The 22,859-nt window shown below is 39.0% G+C and overlaps 1 protein-coding gene across 16 annotated transcripts in view; it reads right to left on the bottom strand.

Moving 5' to 3' along the window:
- Positions 1 to 22,859, bottom strand: part of DISP1 (dispatched RND transporter family member 1) — a 172,960-nt gene that overhangs the window by 42,053 nt on the left and 108,048 nt on the right. For 10 of the 16 annotated variants that reach the window (XM_019639616.1, XM_019639615.1, XM_019639617.1 and 7 more), the window contains one exon: positions 6,822 to 7,356. In XM_019639616.1, coding sequence (XP_019495161.1) covers positions 6,822 to 7,356 — 535 coding nt within the window. Of the gene's footprint in view, positions 1 to 6,821; positions 7,357 to 7,519; positions 7,603 to 7,628; positions 7,657 to 15,805; positions 15,900 to 19,389; positions 19,462 to 20,550; positions 20,717 to 22,859 lie in introns of those variants that run through there. The other 6 variants (XM_019639632.1, XM_019639627.1, XM_019639626.1 and 3 more) reach the window with 6 other exon arrangements.

Here is a 22,859-nt window from a genome sequence, read left to right as displayed (position 1 = left end):
CCAAAATACCAAGCTATCGGTTGATTATCTGGTTGGTGCATAAAAGATATCATTTTATAGAATCAATTTTGCTGAAAAGAACACAAAATAAATAGTACAGCCATCAAAATTCTCTTACAAATGTTAAGTTCTATAAATTCTTTTAAATTACACTTAACAATCCATTTAAGATTGAAAAGAAGATGGAATAGATAATAATTGCCCTTTTCCTGGAATTAGAGATGTAACTGATCCATAACAATGCCTTTCACGTTTTATTGTTTGCCAAGTATTTTACTTTTTTAAACTTTTTTAACCGAACAGAAAAAGAGAAAATTTGAACCATTTCTTTTTTTTTTCCTCTCCACTCTCTGTATCTACTAAACAACTAGCATTAATATGGAAAGGGGGTAAAGAACATATTACTTCATTGCAAAATGTTGTATTAATTTTGTGAAATGAAAAGGGCATTGTTTCTTGACATTTATTATTAAAGTGAAAGATGACCAAGGCTCATATTCTGAAACGTATTACAGACGGCGCAATGCATTCCATGAGGCATAGCACACTCTAAAATCTGTTCATTTCTAACATAAAGAAGTCTCTAAAAGAAGTCCCACGAATAAAACAGCCCTTCACTCAGCCTGACTGCCAAACTGACTGACTTTGGCAAGCAAGCTTGGAACATTTTAAATTTTACAAACATGATCCTGTTTTAAAAAGTTAATTTGGACTACTTTAAGGAATGTAAAAATAAACCTTGTTTTCAGTGAAATCAAGATTAAATCTTACCAGACTGCTAAAATTAACTATCATAATCCGATTATATAATTAGTATAAAGTATAAAGGCTGAGTCTGTGGGGCAGGAGAGGCCCCCTCTTCCTCTTCCAGAAGGCAAGTCAGTGGCCACCTTTTCCACTTGTTCTTTCCTGGGAGTTGATGGGGTGAAGTGTGCGATTTGTAAGTAAGAATGAAAAGCAACACTTACTGAAATCAGGATTCAGTAATAGCTTGATTTCTAAAGCAATACTCACAGAATTAACACAAAGAACAACAACAACAAAAGAGAGAAGAAAGCGAAAAGAACAAAAAAGAAAAGTACCCTGCTATGTACAAAATGGCCACTGTGTCTCCCATTTTTACTGAGGTAGAAAGAAAGGCTGAGGGAGCTGAAGTATTTAAACACAATCACAAAGCTAGCAAATGGCAGAGCCAGAACGCGAATGCAGTGTATGTCTTCTAAAGCCCACGCTCTCACTTCCTCAAGTTGTGCAGTGAGGACAGGAGAGAGGATTAAGAAAATGAGGGCTGTAATATAGCACCCGAGATTGCTCCTAGGGGCTAGCTGTACTTACCTGCCTTTGAGAAAAACTTTATTTTTACATTTGTATTTTAGATCTACTTCCAAAAAGCCCAGGCAACAACAAATTAAATCAGCAGATACTTTTGCCTTCAGCTTGATGTAAATAATGACATGGCAGCGGTTTTATGGGATGTAACTGCAGCTTCTAGAAGGTGTGGGAGAATATTGCCTACCTGCTACAATTCTTTATGATACAGGGCTTCTGGTTTTTGAAGAAAAGGGATTTTCTCTTTTGTCATTTCCTTGTTATATTTTAAACAAAATACATGCAATCGGACCCCAATGAACTAGAATTATGTTGACAAAAAAGGGTATTCATTGTCAAATATTGCTGTCATTCCACATCTTATGTGTTCCATTTGCTGCACGGATGCTGAAAAGGGACCTCAGTTGCTTTAAGAGCCAAGAAGATCACTCTGCCCAACAGAACTTTCTGCGATGATGGACATGTTCCATATCTATCCAATACAGTAGCCACTAGTCAAATGTGGTGACTGGGCCCCTGAAAGGTGCCTACTGTGACTGAAGAACTGAATTTTTAATTTTACTGGGCCCCACTGAACAGCAGGTCTAAAGGATGCAGTTTAACCATCTCTTCTTGCAAAAGACACCTGTCGCAGAGTCCTAGACAGGCTACCATTTACAGCAATAAATAAAGACAAATGATTATTTAGCTATTAGTAACCTTTCCGTGGTAAGGGACGAAAAGAGGGAAACAAATTTATAAAACCACAATCTGGCTCTCTTTCTGTATTAATATATAAACCTGGCACTGATATTTAACTTCTGTGCTCCAGAGAACACAGCAGCTCTGCTGCCATGTTTGCTGGTCAAAGAAGACAATGCCTGTGGCAGGCTCAGGCTGAATTCAAATGTCTTACTGTCCACATGACCGCCACCACGTTGACGTTGGAGACCATGCTCACAGTTTCCACCTCTGTTGCCAGCACTTAACACTTAGTAAGTGCTCATTAAATACTTGCTAAGTAAGTGAGTGACTAACCTTGAATTTCTCCATTCATTGCTCCAGCATCTTAGAAAAGTTGTTTGGGTTGAGTCTGGTGACTTGGGCAAGAGAGAGGCTCTGGCTTCTGTGTCCATGCCCACATTTATGCTACACTGCTAATGAGGTGTTCAAAGTGGTTTTTGGTTCAAATTTCCTAGCTAAACACAATAACAGCATCATCAGGGCTTAGGGAAGAGGAAAGGGTGGATCACTGCAGGCCAGATGCAGCAGAGCAAGACACTTTGGAAAATGATGCTCAGAGCTATAACTTGACCCCCTGGACATGATGACACAACGCATATAAAAGAATAAGATTTCAAGTGGTAGGTTCTCTTATAACATGAGACAAGAGTTCTCATTTCTTACTTTTTAAGAAAAAAAGAGTTCCCTTCACAGAACGTAACTAGTGTCCTGTGGGGAAACAAAAAGAAAACCTCTGATAAAAATAAGTCAGAAATTGGAAAATACAGAACCGAAGGAGAAAGGAAATTTAGGTTATAAAAAATTATACAGTCACAATGTACGGGGAGGCAGGGGCAATGTTTATTCAACCTTTAAGGGGCTGAGCTAATGCTAGGGTTCCCTGGTCCCCTCTGTGCCAAGCCTTCCTGACTGTACAGCTGTAATTCCTCCAGGGTGCCACAGGGAACATTCAAAGTGACCATCTGTCTACGAGATCACCTTCAGGGAAATAAAAATGCATTTGGCAGGTACCCAAAACTATCACAGGTTCCTTGCCATGATAATGAGTCTGTGGCGCTGCCAAGTATCATTTACGAAGTCCTCTGCTACAATCAAGCACATTTCTTTGCAACACCAAATTAAAAGGTAAGTACAGTTTGGATTAGAAATTTTGTATGCTATTTTTGGATGCAGAACTCCTTATTAATTGTCATAAACCATTACCCTTTCCCTTTAATATGGCAGTAAGAAGATCCCAAATGAATAGTTTGCTTCAAGCAGCACACACAGAATGTGATTGGCTCCTGAGAGACATTTTCCAGATCTCTGTAGGATCAAGAGCAGATCATTACCACGCGGCCTCTTAGACAACTGGCCTGTGTTCAGGATGGAGAGCTGGGGAAAAGCTACGGCTCGTACCCATCCAAAGGACCCCTTCACTCTGGCCATCCTGTTCTCTGCACTCCTCCTTAAACATACTTTTGGTTTCACAGGCTTTCCCCTTGCAACTCTCCCCCCACCTTCCACGTTCAGCCGCCTCCAGTCCTTGATCATGTCCTGGTCATCTTTCAAGGGTCACTCAATCAAGTTCAAGTTCTCTCTTCTCAGGTAGACTGTCCAGAACCTCATTCACCTACAGGGACCTTGCCCACCTCTGAACTCCTAGAGTTCTTCATTGTTTCTATTGCAAAAGAAACTTGTCCTGATTATTTTCATAGTTATTTCATTTTCCAACTCCCCAGGTGACTCTGGTGATCAGCTATGTTTAGGGCTTGTGGGTACAAGCCTTGTCTCATTGTGGGGAGAGGCTATTTTCTGCCTTTGTGAATGCCTTAGTGTTCTAATTAGTCATGTTCATGAATGGCTGAGTGATGGGTATGAGGACAGGGATCTACAAGTGAAAAAGCCAGAAGCTTTAAAATAAGAGCTATTTAAACTACTTAGTATTTGGTGATAAATGGAATTAAAACAGCATATATTACATGTGATCCTTGCCATGACCTTTAATTTTATCCATCAGAAGATTCACATAGAATTTTAAAAAGCAAAAACAAAAACCAAAAAATAAAACACACACACAGGTGACTGATAGAATGAATCTTTTAGAGAGATTTCTTATAGCTTAAAGAGTCAAAAAGGGATGAAAGAAAACCTACCGTGTTACCAAAGGTGGGGAAAAACAGAAACGGGAGTATGAAGAACTGGAACTCAGTGGCCAAGGAGCTAGGATAAAATCACATTTTCCATCTGATTGACTCTTTAGAACATTCTCTATGGTGTTAAGTGCTTTATAAACAACAACAAAAAACTTTAAAAAATAAAACAGAATACCAGCCAGGTAGGCCCATCTGTGGTGCAGGTGCAAAGAGCTCCTAGAATCTGCCATCTGTACACAATTTGACCGTAAGGCCGCCGATCTTTACGACCCTTAAAGCAAAGTGAACACCATATACCTCTACCATATCATGATTACATCTTCAACATTAATTGAATAATACTTCATTAAGTGTTTGAGATTATCAATTTAAAAAGCAACAGGTGGGCCGGCCGAGTGGCTCAGTTGGTTAATAGCTTGCACAAGAGTGTGAGCTCTGAGCAACAGTGGTTCGATGCCCAGCCCAAGCTGAGCAGCCGCTGAGCTGCCAACAGGTGGCAGGATGGCTCAGCTTAAAAAAAAAAAAAGCAACAGGCAGTAAATCACGAAAGGAAATGAAAAAGATTTAGAGACAGTTGCTGGTAGAGATCAGCCTCTAGACCCTTTGTTCTAATAACTTTCCTAAAAGTGTTGGGTAGAAGAACTACTAAAAGGCAGTAAAGCACCATAGGCCATCCTCATTTTCAGAATTTCTTAGTGAGGGCACCCTGTGTAGACTACCCCAAAGTGCCGTGCTCTCCCGTACCCAGGGGCGATATCCACGTCCGCATTTGCTTCTGTGGGTATCTTACTGGTGAGAGAGACACAACGCCTGGCTCAGTGACTTGCCCATAGCACAGTTCTGGACAGAGACACCCTGGGCTGAGTCTAAACACATCAGTATTCATGCTAAGGAAACCTCCTTACAGTATTGTTATCCTCAATGTAATTGTCACGTACTACCCAGCATCCTCATTCTTTCCAGAAAGCTCAGAGGGTATCACCTTCACTGGTACTGCCCCTACGCCCCAAGCTCAGTGCTGTGGCTCTGCCTGCTCACAGCTCTTCTCCTGTTCTCCCCCTTTCAGTGGTTGACACGACTGCCTGCCCATCGGTTGCTGAAGCCAGGGAACTGAGAATCAGTTCTGATTCTTCTTCCCATCCTCCCCCATGTCCAATTGTTCACCAAATCTAGTAGATTCTACCTCGTAAATTTGTCTAGCATGAAATTCTCTCTAAATCCTAGTTCAAGTCGCCGTCCTCTCACCTGAATTACTGCCACGAACCTTCTAACAGTCTTCCGCTCTCCAACAGTCCCGACCCAGTTCTATCTACTCCCCTTGGGGCAGGTTATGGGCTTATCTAAAATGCAAACCTGACAGTGTTTCTTTTCTGCTTAAAAATCTATAATGTCACGCCCATTATGAACACACAAGAAAACACACCAAAGAATAAGTGTAAGCATGGATGTGCACTGCTGGTGGGAATGTAAAATAGTACAGCAGCTGTGGAAACAGTTTGGTGGGTCCCGAAAAGGTTAAACATAGAATTACCATATGATCCAGGAAGTACATTCTGGGTACATACCCAGAAGAAATGAAAGCAGGGAGTCAAAGAGATATTTGCACAACCATGTTCACAGCAGCATGATTCAACAGAAGCAGTGATTACTTCTGTGAGGAGAGAAGGAATGACTAAGGAGCGACAGGAGGTGACTTTCTGGGGTGACAGAAATGTCTTACATTGGACCAAGGCATGGATTACACTGGCGTATGTATTTGTTGAAACTGATCAAACTGTAGACGTAAGATACGTGCATTTCCCTATATGTAAATTATAGCAATTTTAATAAGAGAATGCTCTCTTCTAGCTCTTTTAAAACTTTTTATTACCTAAAACTGTGAAATAATACTTAGTGTTTATAGAATACTTAGTATTTTATAAAGTATATTACCGGCGCTCACCTGCAGTATATGTGACTTAACTTACCCGTGGAAAAAAAATAGCTGAAAAGCATAAGAGAAACTATGGGCTGAGATGGGAAGGAGAACTGGAAACGGTAGAGATTTTTCTAGTACTTTTCAATCTACCACGTCTGAAAATTCTTTACAAAAAAATATTTTTTATAGTCCTATGCTACAGATTTCATCTGCCGTGAAAGCAATTGTTGCTTTCATCTGATCTCAACATATTGCGACGTTACCCAAACCACATGAATAGAAATTGTGAGTACAGATCTAAGGAAGAGTAAGGAAGCAACTTTCTTTCCCCCCCATAAAGGTTGATCACTTTCAATAACAGAAAATAAAAGACTCCTGTTTTGGCAGCCTCATCATAAATAGATCCCCCATGTTTAATAACAGAAATTACTAACAAGAAAAACTTTTACTTAACTTTGTAACTCAAGACCTAGCAGGAACACCGACCAGACAGGGAAGGAGGAGGGTTTACTTGACTAAGAAGACAATGGATAAAACAGATATACTATTATTTCACATGCATTTTAGTAGGCTTTCTACAGTCCAAAAAATCGGCATTTTCACTGGTTTTCTTTCTCTGACACATTTTTCTCTCCTTTTGGGGAAATCAACACAAGCAGTCCCACTCCCGTGGAATTACGCATGCTAAAGGCTCGCCGAACCTGCAGACCACTCACCTTAGGGTGGCTATGTGCTGCTGCACAGGCTGGTGCTGAAAATGGTCGGGCCACGGGTGATGCAGGCAGAAGGATGGAGAGGGCTGCAGACAGCATGTGGTCTGATAAACAGGTGCGTGGTGCGGACAGAGGGAGGCAGAGTACTCCGAGGGTGGCTGCATGCAGCACGGGGCCAAAGCAGGAGGTGACGCAGAGCCAGCCTCGGCATGGCACTCCTGGTGACCGTGACCGTGAGGGCTGGTCAAAGGGTGATGATGGTATGGGCAGGGATGGCAGCACTGGGGTAACATCTGAGGCGCTCTTTGGTTGTCTAAAGGCAGGAAGGATGACTTCACTGTGCCATTAACTTGCAGGCATCCATTGGGACTCACTTTTGCTCTTGGTGCTTCTTTGGGTGTGAGCGGCTGGGCTGCAGGGTCTCCGTCACAGGAGGTGAGGGGACTGGGGTTGGCAGCGCTGGCTGGGGTGCTGCCATTGCTGAGAATCACAAAATCGCTGTTTCTGCTGCTCGTAGCCATGCTCAGGTGTCTTGACCCTACAAAAGAAAAGGATATGAAATCAAGCAAATGAAAGATACTTCAAAAGAGCTCTTTGGAAACAAGGGTTCTCACAGGAGTTGTGTGTGTGTGTGTGTGTGTGTGTGTGTGTGTGTGTGTGTGTGTGTGTGTGTGTGTGTTGGGGAGGGTATCCAGAAGCACCTGCGACAGAACCAGCCTACAGATGACAGATGCCACAGCCCTCCTTGTCTTTCCTCCGGCTGCTCTGAGAACCCTCCCTGTCCTCATGGATTCCTTTTCCCCACCCTACCTCTACTTTCAGTGCCTTTCTTTTGTCCTCCTCCTAGATATGCAAATATCAGTCAAGAATCAGGACATTTTAGGGTGGGGCTGGGGAGGGGGAAGCAGCGAGGGAGGATACCAATACCGCCCTTCAACTTTTCAACAATGTCATGGTGTTTTGACATAGGAGTAATGGGCAAAATGAAGGGCCACTCTGAAGTTGTGTAGGTTAAAATAACGTGAATAATGTTAAGCATGTTTTATGTCTTAGAGAAATGACAAGAAAATATGATTTTTCCTCTAAGTCACTCGGGTCTTAGAACAAAAATAAATGGAAAAAACAAACAAACAACAAAACAACAACTTATCAGCTAAGAATTGTGGCAACCAAGATAAGGGACACAAAAGTTCTGTCCCCTAAACTAATGAATACAGTGCTAAAAAGTAATGGACAAACATGCCATGACCTTATTGTTTTTTTATGCATTGCTTGGATAGGAAAAAAATAATACTATGGATAGGATTTGTTTCAAATGAGACTTTTGTTCTTAATTTTTTTCCTTCCACCAAAGGGTCCAGGCCTTCAATGGAAAAACAGAAAACTAATGCTCAAATTACCAGCATGTTTATGTCCAGTCAACAAACAAAAGCAAGATCAGACAACCCGCTCCCTCTCTCCTCACCCACGCACCATCCTCTGACCAACCTACACACAAAATCTGCAAATTTGCAGTTAAAAAAAAATATAGGCCATCCAACGCTATTATTGGTCTATTTAACCTTAACATGAGAGCCAACAAAAAACAAAGAAAACCCTAGTTTGGCTCACTAACGCTTCTGGCATGGCATTCTTCTAATAGACAAAACAGCTTCTGGAGAAATCTCTCTCCAATCTCTCCCCATCTCCTGCAGACACACAGGTACCAGAAAGAAATCATCTCTTTTCAGTCTGAGTGCATGGTAATCGAACCTGACAAACTTGGATCAGCCATGAAGATGACTCCTATGCACAGTGTTTCAGTATATAACTACTCCACAGGGGCCCTTCTGAGCAGAGCACGCCAGAAGAATGCGTAAAGTTTCCATCTGAATATTGATACCCAAAAGATACCCACTTTACTAGGGGACAAATTTAGCATTATTTATTTACCTTTTGGATAAAACACCTAACACACAAATACGAACACACACACACACACACACACACACACACACACACACACCCATTCAGTTATATAAACATCAAAGCTATAAGAAATGGAAAAATTAATATCAACATGAAAAAATTTATTTATAAATTGTTTTAGTGAAAAGATAAAGATTTATAGGGGGTGACCGGTTAGCTCAGTTGGTTCGAGCGTGGTGCTGATAACACCAAGGTTGACTGTTCAATCCCCGCATGGGCCACTGTGAGCTGCACCCTCCTTAAAAGAGTCAACTATGACATTGTAGCATGAAAGCAACGTGTAACCAATGACTCTAAATAAAATAAAAAAAATAAAAAATGATAAAGATTTATAAATATCAAAACATATATAAAAGTCAAGTAGATGTTACTGCTCTCACCCCTTTTGAAAGCAGTCTGCCAATCCCAACTTCCTTTTATAATACCTATCAAGAGGGATTTTTAATTATTGTAGTAAATACAGTTGCTCTCTCCTTCACTGAATACACTCCTGGGTAGAAATATATGTAAAACAGTTTTAAAACATAGTTTTATGATACATTCAAATAATATACCCAACCCAAAGCAATGGTAGTTAAATGTGTTATCCAACTGGTGAGAAGGGGAGTGGGGGGGCTGGTCAGAGCCCCAATCTGCCCCAGGAGACACACGCTTTAATCTCTCTTCCATCACTTTCTCAGTATAGGATCCACTCACTTAAGCTTCTGTTTACTGAAGGCTATATCCTCCCTTTTGTTGTTAACCAAAGAAAAAGCTGTATGCAAATGCTCTAAAAACAATAAAACACATCAATTAAAGGCCACCTAAAGAGGCATTAGGCTTTTTAAAAAGTTAACTGCAATTGAAGATGTTTGTATACTTAAATGAAAGACAAGTCTAGATAATGTAAGAAGCAAATGCTACATGAGATAAATGCAGTTATTTCCCAGAATTAGAAACTCTCACTGTACAAATTCTCCACTGAAATCATTGAAGGCACACCTCTCACCTCCACCCACTACCAAGCATTCTCTCCAGACCTCAGTCAAGCTACCCCAGCTGATGGGATCTGCTGGGGTGAACAGGAAAACCAGTGACTCCCCTCGACCTTTCCATCAGGAGGGTGGGAGGAAGGACGACTTTCTCTGGTTTGTTGGTTTGCTTTTACCATCCCAGGTTGGTTCATGTTTCAGAGATCCTATTTTTTGGTAAGTATTTTATTTCAATCAACCTTATTGACTCTAATCACAGCTGTTGGGGGAGTTAGTGAGAAGTATCGAACAACAAAAATCCTCAAAGTTTTCAAGTGAAACTGGGCTTAAAACAGTGCCATCAACCTCTAACACCCCGCAAAGTGCCCCAAAATCCCCTCTAGACTCTTGTCAACTTCATATTCCCATAGCTTCTAACTGAATCTGCTTTTCCTCAGGAAAAAATAATTTTTATTTTTCTTTGTAACCAGAATTACAACTATCATTCCCTCTTCTTTTTATTGCAAATGCATCATCCTGTAGTTACATAAGAGTTAAATAGATTTTTGCAGGCCAGCCGAGGGAGCCAATCACCCTTTATAACATTCCCCCCAGCCTCCAACTGTGGTAAAATGCAGTTCAAATGCCAAGTAACTGACTGACAAATGAATCTTTGGAACATAACCTGTTTCTTAACTTGGAGACGCCTTGCAACGAAGAAGGAACTAGTGGATGGTAAATAATAATTTGAATTCTGACTTTGGCTTGTATTTGACGTAAGTCACGTGAGCTTTCTATGATTTAGTTTCTTTAACCATAAAATGTGAACAATCAAATTGACTTTAGAAATAAGTTATGAATTATAAATAAAAAAGAATAAAAAGCAAAACCGGAAGAAAATTATTCTAAGAAACATCTATGGGTTAAGTTCAGTGGAGGCATTTGTGTGGGAATTCAGGTGACCAGAAAGACAAAGTTTCAACCTGAAGTCAAGAGTTGACCCAAGGCCATGTAGGAAAAGATCTTATTTCTTCAGAACTGATACAAAGGAGGGAAAAGTTTTAGAAAAAGATCTGAGCCTAGGCTAGAACAGGAAAGGCGATGAGCTGGAGGAAGAATCAACATAAAAAGGAACTATTGTAATACATGTCATGTTTTGTGATTACAAATGCAGTGATCACAGTATTTATGGTGGGAGTTCAAACTCAGTTTTGGAACAAAAATAATGAACAGTTTTCAAAGACAGCAATGTTGAAATCATCTGTTTCCCCCAGGGCCATAATACACAGGGGCTACCAGAAGAAAGCCATTCTTGAGGTACTGGCTTGAGGTGTGCTGGGGCCCACGGCCAGATATTTTAGTGTACTTCCTGTTGGTCATGAATTTAATATGCCAGTATCAACACACTCAAAGCTGCTAATCTCATTCTTCCTATTTCACCTTTTCCACGAGCATTTTAATGCCTTGAGTGCTTTAGCAGTGTGGGGGTTATCAGACCTTTGGCCAAGTACCATCTTCTGATTACATTTTAAAATTTAAGTTTTTTTCCTTTGAGCCTCATGTATAAAATCAGGATAATAATCAATGTCGATCTCATAGGATTCCTATGAAAATGTAAAAAGGTTTTGAAAACCATACAGAGCTATGCATTTATAGTGGAGGAGTCATCACTATTGCTTCATTGAGTGGTGAGAATATACGAAAAAATGGAATACTTCCTGGCATTTTGAAAGCCAAAATTATGTTTTACAATGGTAGCCGGAACATCTATAGCTAGGTAGGTCTGAGCTTGAAAGTTGATTCTGCTAGTTTACTAACTTTGGGAACCTGGGTCAAGTTACTTACACTCTTAGAGTCTCTAGTCTCAGTTGTTCTTGGAGTTAAACTTGTTTGAAATGCAAATTGCTTCAACTTTCTAAGGGAGCAACATGGTACCACTAGTCAAAATGTAAAATACCCTCATCCTCTGACCTACAGCAATTCTACTGAAAATTTATCCTTTGGACGTACTTGAACAATGTATAAAGATAAATACACGGATAAATAAAGGTATTGACTGCACCACTGTTTGTACCAGTGAAAACCGGAAACAATCTAAATTCTCATTAGGGGAATGAAACTGTCATATCCACACATTGGGTATTCTGTACAATTAAAAAGGATAAGTTAGATGAGGATTATTGCTATGGAAAGAAGTCCAAAGTGCATCTTTATGTGTAAATAAAACCTAGCTGCAGAACAGCCTATCTGGTATGAATCCGTTTCATTAAAAAAGCAAGGCAGAGGGCTGGCCCAGTGGCTCAGTTAGTTAAGAGCTCGCTCAAGAGTGCAAGCTCTGAGCAACAGCAGTTCGAGTCCTGGCCTGAGCTGAGCTGCCGCTGAGCTGCCAGGATGAGGTGGCAGGATGGCTCAGCTATAAAAAAAAGCAAGGCAGATACACATACATGGTTAGGATATACACAGATATTTCTAGAAGGACATAAGAAAATGCAACATTGTTTCCTGCTGGAGAGTTGGGCAGGGCCATTTGGAGGGGTGGAGAAGACTTTCACATTTTACTTTCTGTACTGCTAGCAACTTTTACTACAAATATGTGTTCTACATAGTAATAAAACAACATATAAGGTTCCCAGCACAGTGACTAATAATGAACAAAAGGTAACTATTATTAAAATGCAAAAACAGAAACAAACTTATTTTGCCTTATAGGATAATTAGATGCCTATTCTATTCACTGAGTGCATTTTAAATTGTTTATCCACAAATATTTGCTCTTCTACAATAACACCTTATCCAATATATCAAATAATTGGATAAAGCAGGAAATGAAAAAGGAGGTAGGGAGTAAAAACAGATGAATAAAAACTATTCAGGAAAAGGGTTTTCAACATATCGCATAGCTTCCAAATTTTGGGGAACGTACATTATTGTTTATTGTACCAAAGCTCGCTATGAACCAAAAGTATTGTGACTAGTTAGGTAAGCATTAAGCAGACACAACAGAGAAGAAATACAACACATTTCAATCATGTTGTATGAAATGTAGAAAAGAAAAGCCATCAGCATTCATGTGATTAGAAGGGTCAAATAATTACATCCTACCCTGGTTTGGGACTCAGGAAACTTACCACTTACAAGATATAAGGAAATTACCATACTTCAAAGACAAAAAGTAGTATCTCATTGAAAATGCTATCATATAATCACAGGAGAGTATGTTTGAATTATGGAAATTATGTCCATCAACATATTACATACCAAAATATGCTAATGACACAATTTACCCAAAGGATGCAAACTATTTAGGTGGCTCAACATCTAACGTCTAAAGAGTGTTAGCAAAAATTTCATAGTAACTCTTTGGAATTAGAAGTCAGAACTGCTAGCGTGGCCAGAAAACTGCCAGGTTAAAATCTAAATGTAATGTGGAAGACAACACACAGACCTGCTGCCGTTACCACAGTAACCAGTTAGCAAAGCCATCGCTGTCCTTAACAAACACGGGGCTCATCTAGCCTGAAGGGACATCACCCTCACTAGTCACCATAGCACAACTCTTTGGCATTTCCAAACACTTTCACATGCATGAACTCTCCTGAGTTGATCCTCCTAAGGGCCCTCAGAAAAACAGGTGTGGCAGGCATTACCACTCCACGCTGCAAAAGAAAAGCTGAGACAGATAGTCTTAAATGGTAAGGCCTGATGCCAAGGTTTGGAGGGCTTTCTGCTAAATGACGTTCCTTAAGCTCAGATGGTATATATTAGAATAACCCTTAGCTGCATCTTCATCAGGTTCATAACATCACACAACAATAAATGGCAAGACTGGGTCACCCAAAAATCCCGTGTTGTAGCAAAGCATCTTTTTTCAAAGAGTGATGCTCCCTGTAGCACAATTGCCCTACATACCTAAGACACAAAGCACTGATCCAGTGCTTCTCAAACATTAAGGACCACTTGGAGATGTTGTTAAAATGCAGATTCTGATATGGTCCATCTGGAGTGGGCTGACAGGCTGCCACAACATGCCCACACTGCTGGTGCCTGGAACACACTTTGTGCAGCAGGGCAAAACCACAAACTAGGTGGGGCGGCTGCAAGAGAATTAGGCCTAAGTAATGGCAAAACGACGCCCAACTAGAGCGGAATGGTAAAAATGTAGGGAAATGACTGCAGTTGACAGAGAAATAAAGGCCAATGTTTCTGGTTAAGGCAGAGAAAAGTAACCCATTTTAACAATACAGGTTCTAATTAATAACGAAGTTTAATTACGGCTTCTTTCATGACTCATAAACTGCGTGCACAGAAATAACAACCAGTCAAATTTTAATCTTTTTAATGCAGCACACGTATGGACCGAAGCACCTTGCCCAGTTAACTGGGTGAGACCATCTTTTCCTCTCGGGTGGTACTAGACATAAGAAGATGGGTATATAAAGATGCCAGAAGTCTTTTTTCACACCAGGTGTAAAGGCAGTCTGGGGAGTGCCACATCCATTATTTAATAAACATGTTTTAATAGGAAACAGTACCTCTTAAACTGCTGATGCTTAGCCTAAAATGATGGTCTTATGTCTGATCATTGGTACTAAACGGACGTATTAATACTTAGTGCTATGGCCAGAAAATAAATAGCTTCTCTAAATGCACCAGAGAAACTGACAAAGAATTGTATTTCAGGGGGGCTGCACGGCAGAAGGCCATCTGCCAAGTTTTGTCTCTAGGGCTATTTTTCCCCTCCAAGGGCTATTAAAAGTTTGTTTGTTTCTTTTTTTTGTTTCACTATGTCAAGTACTTTCCTCACATTACCTCTAAGAAGATATTATTAAACCCCCCCAAAAGTAAAAAATATTAAAGTGTAACTAATCCAGATCACATGATTGAAATTCAATCTCAGGCCAATGTCTCTAAAAGGCTTTTCCACTACCTCAAGATGCTTCTAGGCTATTGCCAAGTTTAACTAGCTTTTATAGGACCACTAGAGGCTATTGATATAAAATTCAGTCTGAAGGTCCACATGAAAAATAGCCTCTGAATTCAATATTTCCCAAGATAGTTTTAAAAGGTACAATCCAGCATTTAAGAGTGTCAGAGACATATTTCACTGAACTAAGAAGAGGGCCATCCGCCCATGCACCGCAGTATGCAAACATGGGAAGTAAGGCAATGCATTGATTTTCATTGCCATGGAGTATTTGTTCTATTTCAAAATAATGTAATTGTGACCTAACAGCAAAATCTGTATCTTTAATCAAAGAATCAGACACTTTTAGGGAACTAAAAAGAATGATATTGACTAAAGAACATAATCTTCTCCCCTTCTGAGACAAATTAAATTTTCTTATTTTTCTTGGAGTTCATGAACTTTTTACCATTAAACTCTCCTTCAATAAGAACACTTATAAATATCTTCACTTAATCACCTATAAATATTTTACATGTTGCAAAGAATTATACAAAAATAAGGTATTATGGCTATTATTCCCCATAAGCATAAACTGCAATACACTCAAAGCCATTTTCCCAAAGATACACGCTACACATTTGAAGACCTATACTATACCACTAAACATACATCTCCTAAGAGCCTACTAGGTATTATTAGTATCCTTTCCACCACACCACGAAAAAGCAGAAAATCTGAAAGGAATGATTACTGTTCTTTTCCAAAGAAAACTTACCATTTTTCTATTAAATTCATATTATCAAGAAGGTAAACTTATAATAACACCATCTTTGAAAATGAAACATACTTAACATCTTATATAACCTCTTTTAATATGATTATATACAAGACATATGCTGATAAAGGCATCGATCAACTGTAAATGTTGTTTCGTTATTACCAAAAAAAAACATTCCTAATATTTACAAGGAGGTTAATGACTCAGAAGAAAAATGAAAATTGTCAGATAAAGATTCCCCCCTGACTCATGACAACAATAAAACAAGGTAAATGGCCTAAGGAAGATATTACAGTGTATGCGCCACAGCAAGTCTGAAGACCCTGAATTAGTAAGCAGTCTTATTGCTAGAGATGTTAGGTCATCAAAACAGAGATTTTTATACCTGTAGGGGTGAGTGGAAGGTATTTCAGGGCTGTAGAAATATCAATCTCATTTTTCTCATTTATTTTATGCCCAGTGTGCCTCTGGTAACAGGTCTAAGTGGGAAGAGAAATGTGGGTATGAAATAAAGTTTCTTTTTTAGTCTGGGATAAATAATAGTCAATAACATCCTCTTTTTAGCATAAACACTTATCTTCCTAAGTATTTCAAGAGCACTATTGCTGTATTGCGGTTAGGAAAGGTTTCAGATACTGTTTTTCTAAGTTCATCCACAAAAATTATCATTCCACAAAATCTTCACCACTTCTCCCCACACTTATGATGTAAGTGCTGTATACATAAGAATCAATGCCCCCATAAAAAATAATAAATAAATAAATAAATAAATAAATAAATAAATAAATAAATAAAAAGGAAAAAAAAAAAAAAAAGAATCAATGCCCATGATTGAGGGAGAGAGGGAGGGGAGAGAGAGAGAAAGACTCCTTACATCTGTGAGTTCCTATTTCAGATGAGTTTAATTTTATTAAGCTGCACTAATTTCTTTTGAACACTAAGTCTGGAGACTTATGTTCGTTTGTATGATTAAGAATATACAAAATAAAACTAGGGAAGTTTTCTATAATCAAAAATGTCTATCAATAGCCTTTCTAAAAAGTTCTAGAAAGCCCTCTGATAAGTTGTCAGCTACCCAAGAACTAGCCAAGACATTTATTTAGAGTCTGCTGCAAATCTTGAAGGGAATGCCATAAATGTAACAGGTATTCACAAAGTCACAAGTCTATGACAGCAGTCTTGACTGTTTCTGCACATTAGAATCACTTCATTAATATAAAAAAAAAATGACACACACCGGGCCCTGGCCCCAGAGGTTATGATTTAATTCATATTGTAATGGGGTGTGGGCATTAACATTTTTTAAAATGTTCCCCAGATGATTCCAATGTGCAGCTAAAGTTGCGAACTGATGATTTATATTTTATATAATGTTGATCAATTTATAAGAGCAAGCAACTATCCATCAAAATATTCAACATTCAGAAAATATTGCTTGAAATAAAGAATATTGCTGTTATTTTTTTTTAAAATGGACCTGGTACTCCATGTTAAATGTGCTTTGTAATTTTTTTATTACTTCACTTTGTTTGGCGGGGGGGAGCGGTTTACAATGACATGAGGTTTCATCTAGTACTTTTGAAGTTATAAGTGTGGAAACAAGGACACAGTGAAGAGAAAGCCTTAATAAGACATAAGTGTGAGAGACAGCAGTGCAGGACTCATACGGAACAATGTTGTGAAAATATAAACAAGTTGTCACATAGCCTCAATTCCTTATAGATTGCTTGAATAAAGTTTAAGATACAGCCAATTTGTTGAATGAGTTTATTTAACCCTCAAGAAAAATATATCCCCAAACCCTGTCTATCTCCAAAATGAAGCTCTAATCCCCTCTATTAAAAGAATATGTTCCCTAAAGTTTTATGCAAAAGAGGGAAAGAGAGGGAAAGAAGAAGGGGAAGGGAAAAAAGAAGAGGAGGGGGAGGAAGAGGAGGAGGAGAAGAAGAAAAAGAAGAGAGAAAGTAGTAGTAGTAGAGGAAAAAGAAAGGAAGGAAGGAAGGAAGGAAGGAAGGAAGGAAGGAAGGAAGGAAGGAAGGGATTTCTAATCACATTTTCAGCATCTTAAATGTTCCAATTCTAGGATCAGACAGCCTCCAGACACCAGGTCTGCTCTCTTGCCTCACATCCTCGCCAACTAAGAATTACAAGATGCTTTGGTAATAAACAGGCCCTTCAAGATGTGATAGGTCTATCTTTAGGCCACAGTATTTCATCTCAAACTATTTTGCCTCAACTACAATCGCAAAATAAGCAACTTTACAATGGAGCAATCTATCTGCACCACTACAGTTCTGTCCCATCCCAGGAGAAGCAGGATTATATTACTGAGCTGAACTAATGCTGTTGAACAGATCACAAGTATGTCTAAAGTCACCATGAATGCTGAATACTTTACACCTCAAACCCTCAAAACTTAGCAGCTCAAAAGGAAAAAAACCATCACCAAGGTCAATCAGATTAGGAAAATTCTATTCCCACCTATTGTGTGTGAGGCGAAAGAACGTGAGAGAATTTTTAAGATGTCTTCCATCAAGTAAAACACAGAGATCAATCACCATAAAGGACTTTAAAGTCCTTTAGATGGCAAGGTGTTGTTTTTAATACTACCCTTAGGATCACCTCAGCTTTGCCCACAAATGCTAAGTATCTGTTACCAGGCTCCACTCCCTGCTGCTTGGTGAAGTCTGAGAAGGAGCAAGTCAGGTTTCCTAGAGCAGCCCTACAGATAACATCTCAAGGGAATCCCCTGGTCCACTGAGCAGCTTGGAAATGTCTCTCAAAGTGTTTGTCTGAAACACAATTAGAGACATCCTTTTACTTAAAGGATTCTGAGATTTTTAAGCTGAGGAAAACATCCAGTTTTGACTTCTTTTCTTACTTGGATTGGATCAGTAAACTGACTCTCAGTAAGTGCCTGGGTACACCCTTCAGAAACCTTTTTCTATTCCTTAAATATCACTATAAGTGCTCATGAGTTCTGCTATTTGCTTTCTCATCTATATTAGATGAACTGAAATTACATTTACTGTTCATGTGGGACCCTTGTTTGCTCACAAAGGTAATTAAAGCATATTTTCCACTTAAATAGCTCAATGTCCTTATTTAGCAAGCATATCATAAGCACCTACAGTGTTCCTTGTGAATAGTTTTCTTGGAATCTAATATGTGAGCCTGTAATAAGTGAGCCCGTTTAATAATGATTCAAATGATAAAAAACAGAAATTAAGAGAGAGAACAAAGGCTACCCTCTTTCCCAAGCCTCGCTTTTCTAATTTAATTTGGTGGCTTTGTTTCTTATGTTTCCAAAAGGCTGAGACACTAAGCAGTTCATTTGTCAATTTCCTCTGTTAGGATATGATCAGAAATTACAATTTTTTAAAAACGAGGAAATGTTCATAGAGTCAGTGTGGCCAGGCTGTCCATCAGCCTGAGTGAGGATGGCAGTTACAGGAGTCATCCAGCTGCAGTGCTCTGACCCAATCCCAGAAACCAAAGCGCTTAGAGCGAAAGGTAAAGAACTGGTGCACAGCTTTCTCAAAGTTGGCAAAAAGGGCTGACTGGTTCAGTATAAACTACAAAGACAGCTGGGGTTGGAGTAAAATGGTGGATGAATCAACTTTATATTACCTGTCATTTCTCAGACTGAGGCAAGGTTAGCATTTCCTAAACTGCTCTCTAGGTCAATCATTTCCAGGCACTTACACATCACACGTTTTTTTCATAATCAAGGCAAATAGCTCATCCTCACAATTCTATAATTCAGGTCTAAGATGTAAGCTATATGAAGCATGAAGGGTACATAAAAAACACTCCGCCTCATTTTGTATACTAAAACAAAAAGTTACAAATGAAATACAATCCAATAAAATACCCCAACAGTCAAGATTTTGGCAATGAAAGCACTCTACAATAGTTTATTAGAGAGGCAAAATTTAAAAATAAATCAAATAATGCAAAAAGACTTACTTTAACATTTTCGAAAGTGTTTCTACATTTCTGTGTTAGCAGGCATTAAAACCACGGGAAATAGTAAATCCACTGTGTACAAGAGAAACAGTCTAGTTTAGGGCTTATTTACATAGTTTAGTGACTTTCCAGCCATCAAAGGGAACTGGGGATTTTAAAATTATAAATACCATCATCTATAATAACCCTTTTGTGAGTAAAAAAGAACATATTTCATTCTTTTTCTTTAACAGGGATACCTGTTACATAAAATTTTAGCAAATTGTAAAGTATGCTCTCTATTTCTTGCACTTTCACTGAAAAAAGTCTTATGGTCTGTCATTGATTTGCTTGAGACACCTCATTTTTTGTGAAACTTTTATCTGTTTAATTTTTTTTAATTCACATTTTAGTATTAGACATACAAATATTTCAGAAGTTTAACTAGTCTGAAGTTTTCGACCAGTCACATATAAATGATCCGTTTTCATTTTAAGCAAAAGTAAATATGGCAAATATATTCCGATTTGTACTTTAAGTAGTAAATCCGATTATAATACAGTCATGGCTGCTACAATTAAAATACATACAGTCCATAAAATATGCAATCAACTCAAATGCCACTGAGGATGTATGCCAAATTGTATATCTGAAATGAACACTGATATGAATTAAACTTGCTGTGGAAGCTTAGCTCCCGAGCAGATATCTTCACGAAACTTCTACTTTTATAGGTGGGAAGATGCTAAGATTATATTACTCTCTTATAACATTTGATTCACATAAGTGATTAAAGTGATTCCTACGACCCTGCATCCATTTTGCTACTAACTGGTAATAAGAGAAGCACATGTTTTTAAAATTCTCTGAGGTAGATAGTGGTTAAAGAAAAACTTCAAAGCACGAAAACAACATAAACTGCTTGAAATCCGAGGTCTCCTTCCAGCTTCATAAAGAAAGCACATTTTAATAAACCTTCTTAAGAAACAGCTTGCCTTACCTTCCTGAGCTACCACTCAAATAAACTCCGTAAGATTTTAAGGCACTAACATGCCGTTCAAAGTTTACAGTGAAAAAAAAAATTGTGAGCTGCAATGTTAAATTCAGTCCTAGAGGCACCGAACAAAGTTCAGTTTTTAAATAAGAAATGCGCACATACAGAAGCATGAGGAAATGTATTACCTTTAGGTGAAAAGAAGAACGTTTCCTGGCTCAGTTTGGTCTGCAAATGACTGCAGTAGCAAAAGCCAGAACTGGCTGCGGGAGCACAGCACAGAAGAACGTGAGGCTAAGCGGGCAGGAGCAGCTCCAGGGAGAGGCAGGACGGACTGAGTGACAAGCACATACAGATTGCTTTGAATTAGGCATGTTAGAGGCTGGAACTTGCAGTGTTTGCACTCCTATAGGGCAGGAGTTTTTCTCCTACTTAACCCCTAGGGGCAAGGTCTTAATAATGGTAACAGCTGGCATACAGAGGAGCTTGATCTGAGCGCAAGGTCAGCGAGCCAGGATATGAAGGTGACATGTAATTTCTAGCCTTTTCCTGCTTCTACAGGGAAATTGCACGAAGGACTGTTTTTAGTTATAACGTCCTTTGATCTTTTGGATTTAAAGTTACTTAGTAGATTAAAGCCACGTTAGCTGATATTATTTGCTTGCTTAGGCGAACGTAAGTGTCACACATTCGGTTTTCTGACACACGGGGCTACTACATTTAAACTAACACAAATAAACACCAACCCGTGTTTATTTCCAAGTTCCGGGGATTCTTGTGTTCTCTCACACATGGCTATTGAGACACTGCTTTTTAGGGCAGAAAGTTCACAGTTTTCAAAAGAGGAAGAGTCTTCTTTATGAAAGAGGAACTACTGTTTAAAGCAGTTATGAATGTTCAATTTCCCCACAAAAAAAACAGAGTTTGTTTATCAATTTGATGCTTCTTTTTGTAAATGTGTGGCCCTGATGATGCCAGTATTTAAAATGCCACAACCACAACATTAAAACCTTGTAAATTTAAACAAATGCTTTAAATTTACATATGACATCCATTGGCAAATAAGCGATAATTTACTGAAACCATGTAATCTAACTCATCGTGACTTCTTTAATAAAAATGTGTAAACAACTCTTAACAGGCTGTATTGATTAATTATTTGAAGATAGCACTTTCAATATCAAAGAAGGCAACACTGAAAGCCAAGCAATCAAAGAAAATGACAGCTAGAACTGGACTTTGTCAAAATAAAAACTTTTGTACACCAAAGAACATTATTAAGAAAGTGAAAAGACAACCCACAGAATGGGAAAACATTTGCAAATTATATGTCTAATATATATCACACACACACACACACACACACACACCCCTTACAATTCAATAATAAAAAGACAAATAATCCAATCCAAAAAAAAGGGGAAAAATCTTGGAATAGACATTTTTCCAAAGAAAATATACAAATGACTAATATGCACATCAAAAGATGCTCAACATCACTAATCATTAAGGAAATGCAGATTAAAATCACAGTGAGATACCACTTCACATTCACTAAGATGGCTATAATCAAAAAAAGGAGGGAAGGACGGAAGGAAGGAACGAACGAAGGAAGGAAGAAGAAAAGAAAGAAAGAGAAAGAGAAGAGCACGTGTTGGCAAGGATATGGAGAAACTGGAACCCTCATACACAGCTGGTGGGAATGCAAAATGATGCAGCCACTATGGAAAACAGTCTTGCAATTCCTTAAAAACTTAAACATAGAGTTACCATATGACACAGCAATTTCCCTCCTAGGTACAGTTGATTCTCATTATTTGTGGATTTTGTATTTGCAAATTTGCTAAAATTTATTACTAAGCCCCAAATAATCTTCACAGTGCTTCCAGTGATCAGACATGCAGTGGTGAAAACTTCAAGTCCTAAACACACGTGTTCCCAGGTGAAGGCGAACACGGTGCCTCTGCCTTCTTGCTCCAGCTCTCATACTGTAAACAAGTGTTCTTCTCACAGTCTATTTAGTGCCACGTTTTTCACATTTCTGTGCTGTTTGTTGGCAATTGCACTGTGTAAAACGGCCCTGGAGCATAGTGTGCGGAGTTATCTGGTGTTTCTAAGCTCAAGAAGGCTGTGATGTGCCTTATGGAGAAGGCACATGGATTATTAGATAAGCCTCACGGGGGCCTGAGTTATAGCACTGTTGGATGTGAGTTCAATGTTAATGAATCAAAAAGATATATTAGACAAGGTGTCTTTAAACACATTTTAAAAGGCCATGTATTGGGCCGGCCGAGTGGCGCGATGGTTGAGAACTCGCTTGGGATGCCAGAGGGCCCCGGTTCGGATCCCACATATGAGAGCCAGTGACACTGCCCTCCACAGCTAAGATGCTGAACAACAGCTCAACCTGGAGCTGAGCTGCCCTGAGTCGCCGCCAGTGTAGGCTGCAGCCCCTGTGGCAGTGGGTTGCCATGGGCTACTGTGTGTAGCCAGCAGC

The sequence above is a fragment of the Hipposideros armiger genome, unplaced genomic scaffold (genome assembly GCF_001890085.2).
Source record: "Hipposideros armiger isolate ML-2016 unplaced genomic scaffold, ASM189008v1 scaffold_45, whole genome shotgun sequence".
In the NCBI taxonomy this organism is placed as follows: Eukaryota; Metazoa; Chordata; class Mammalia; order Chiroptera; family Hipposideridae; genus Hipposideros; species Hipposideros armiger.
Note: the sequence above shows the minus strand (reverse complement) of the source record. Positions and strands in the feature narration are given on the sequence as shown.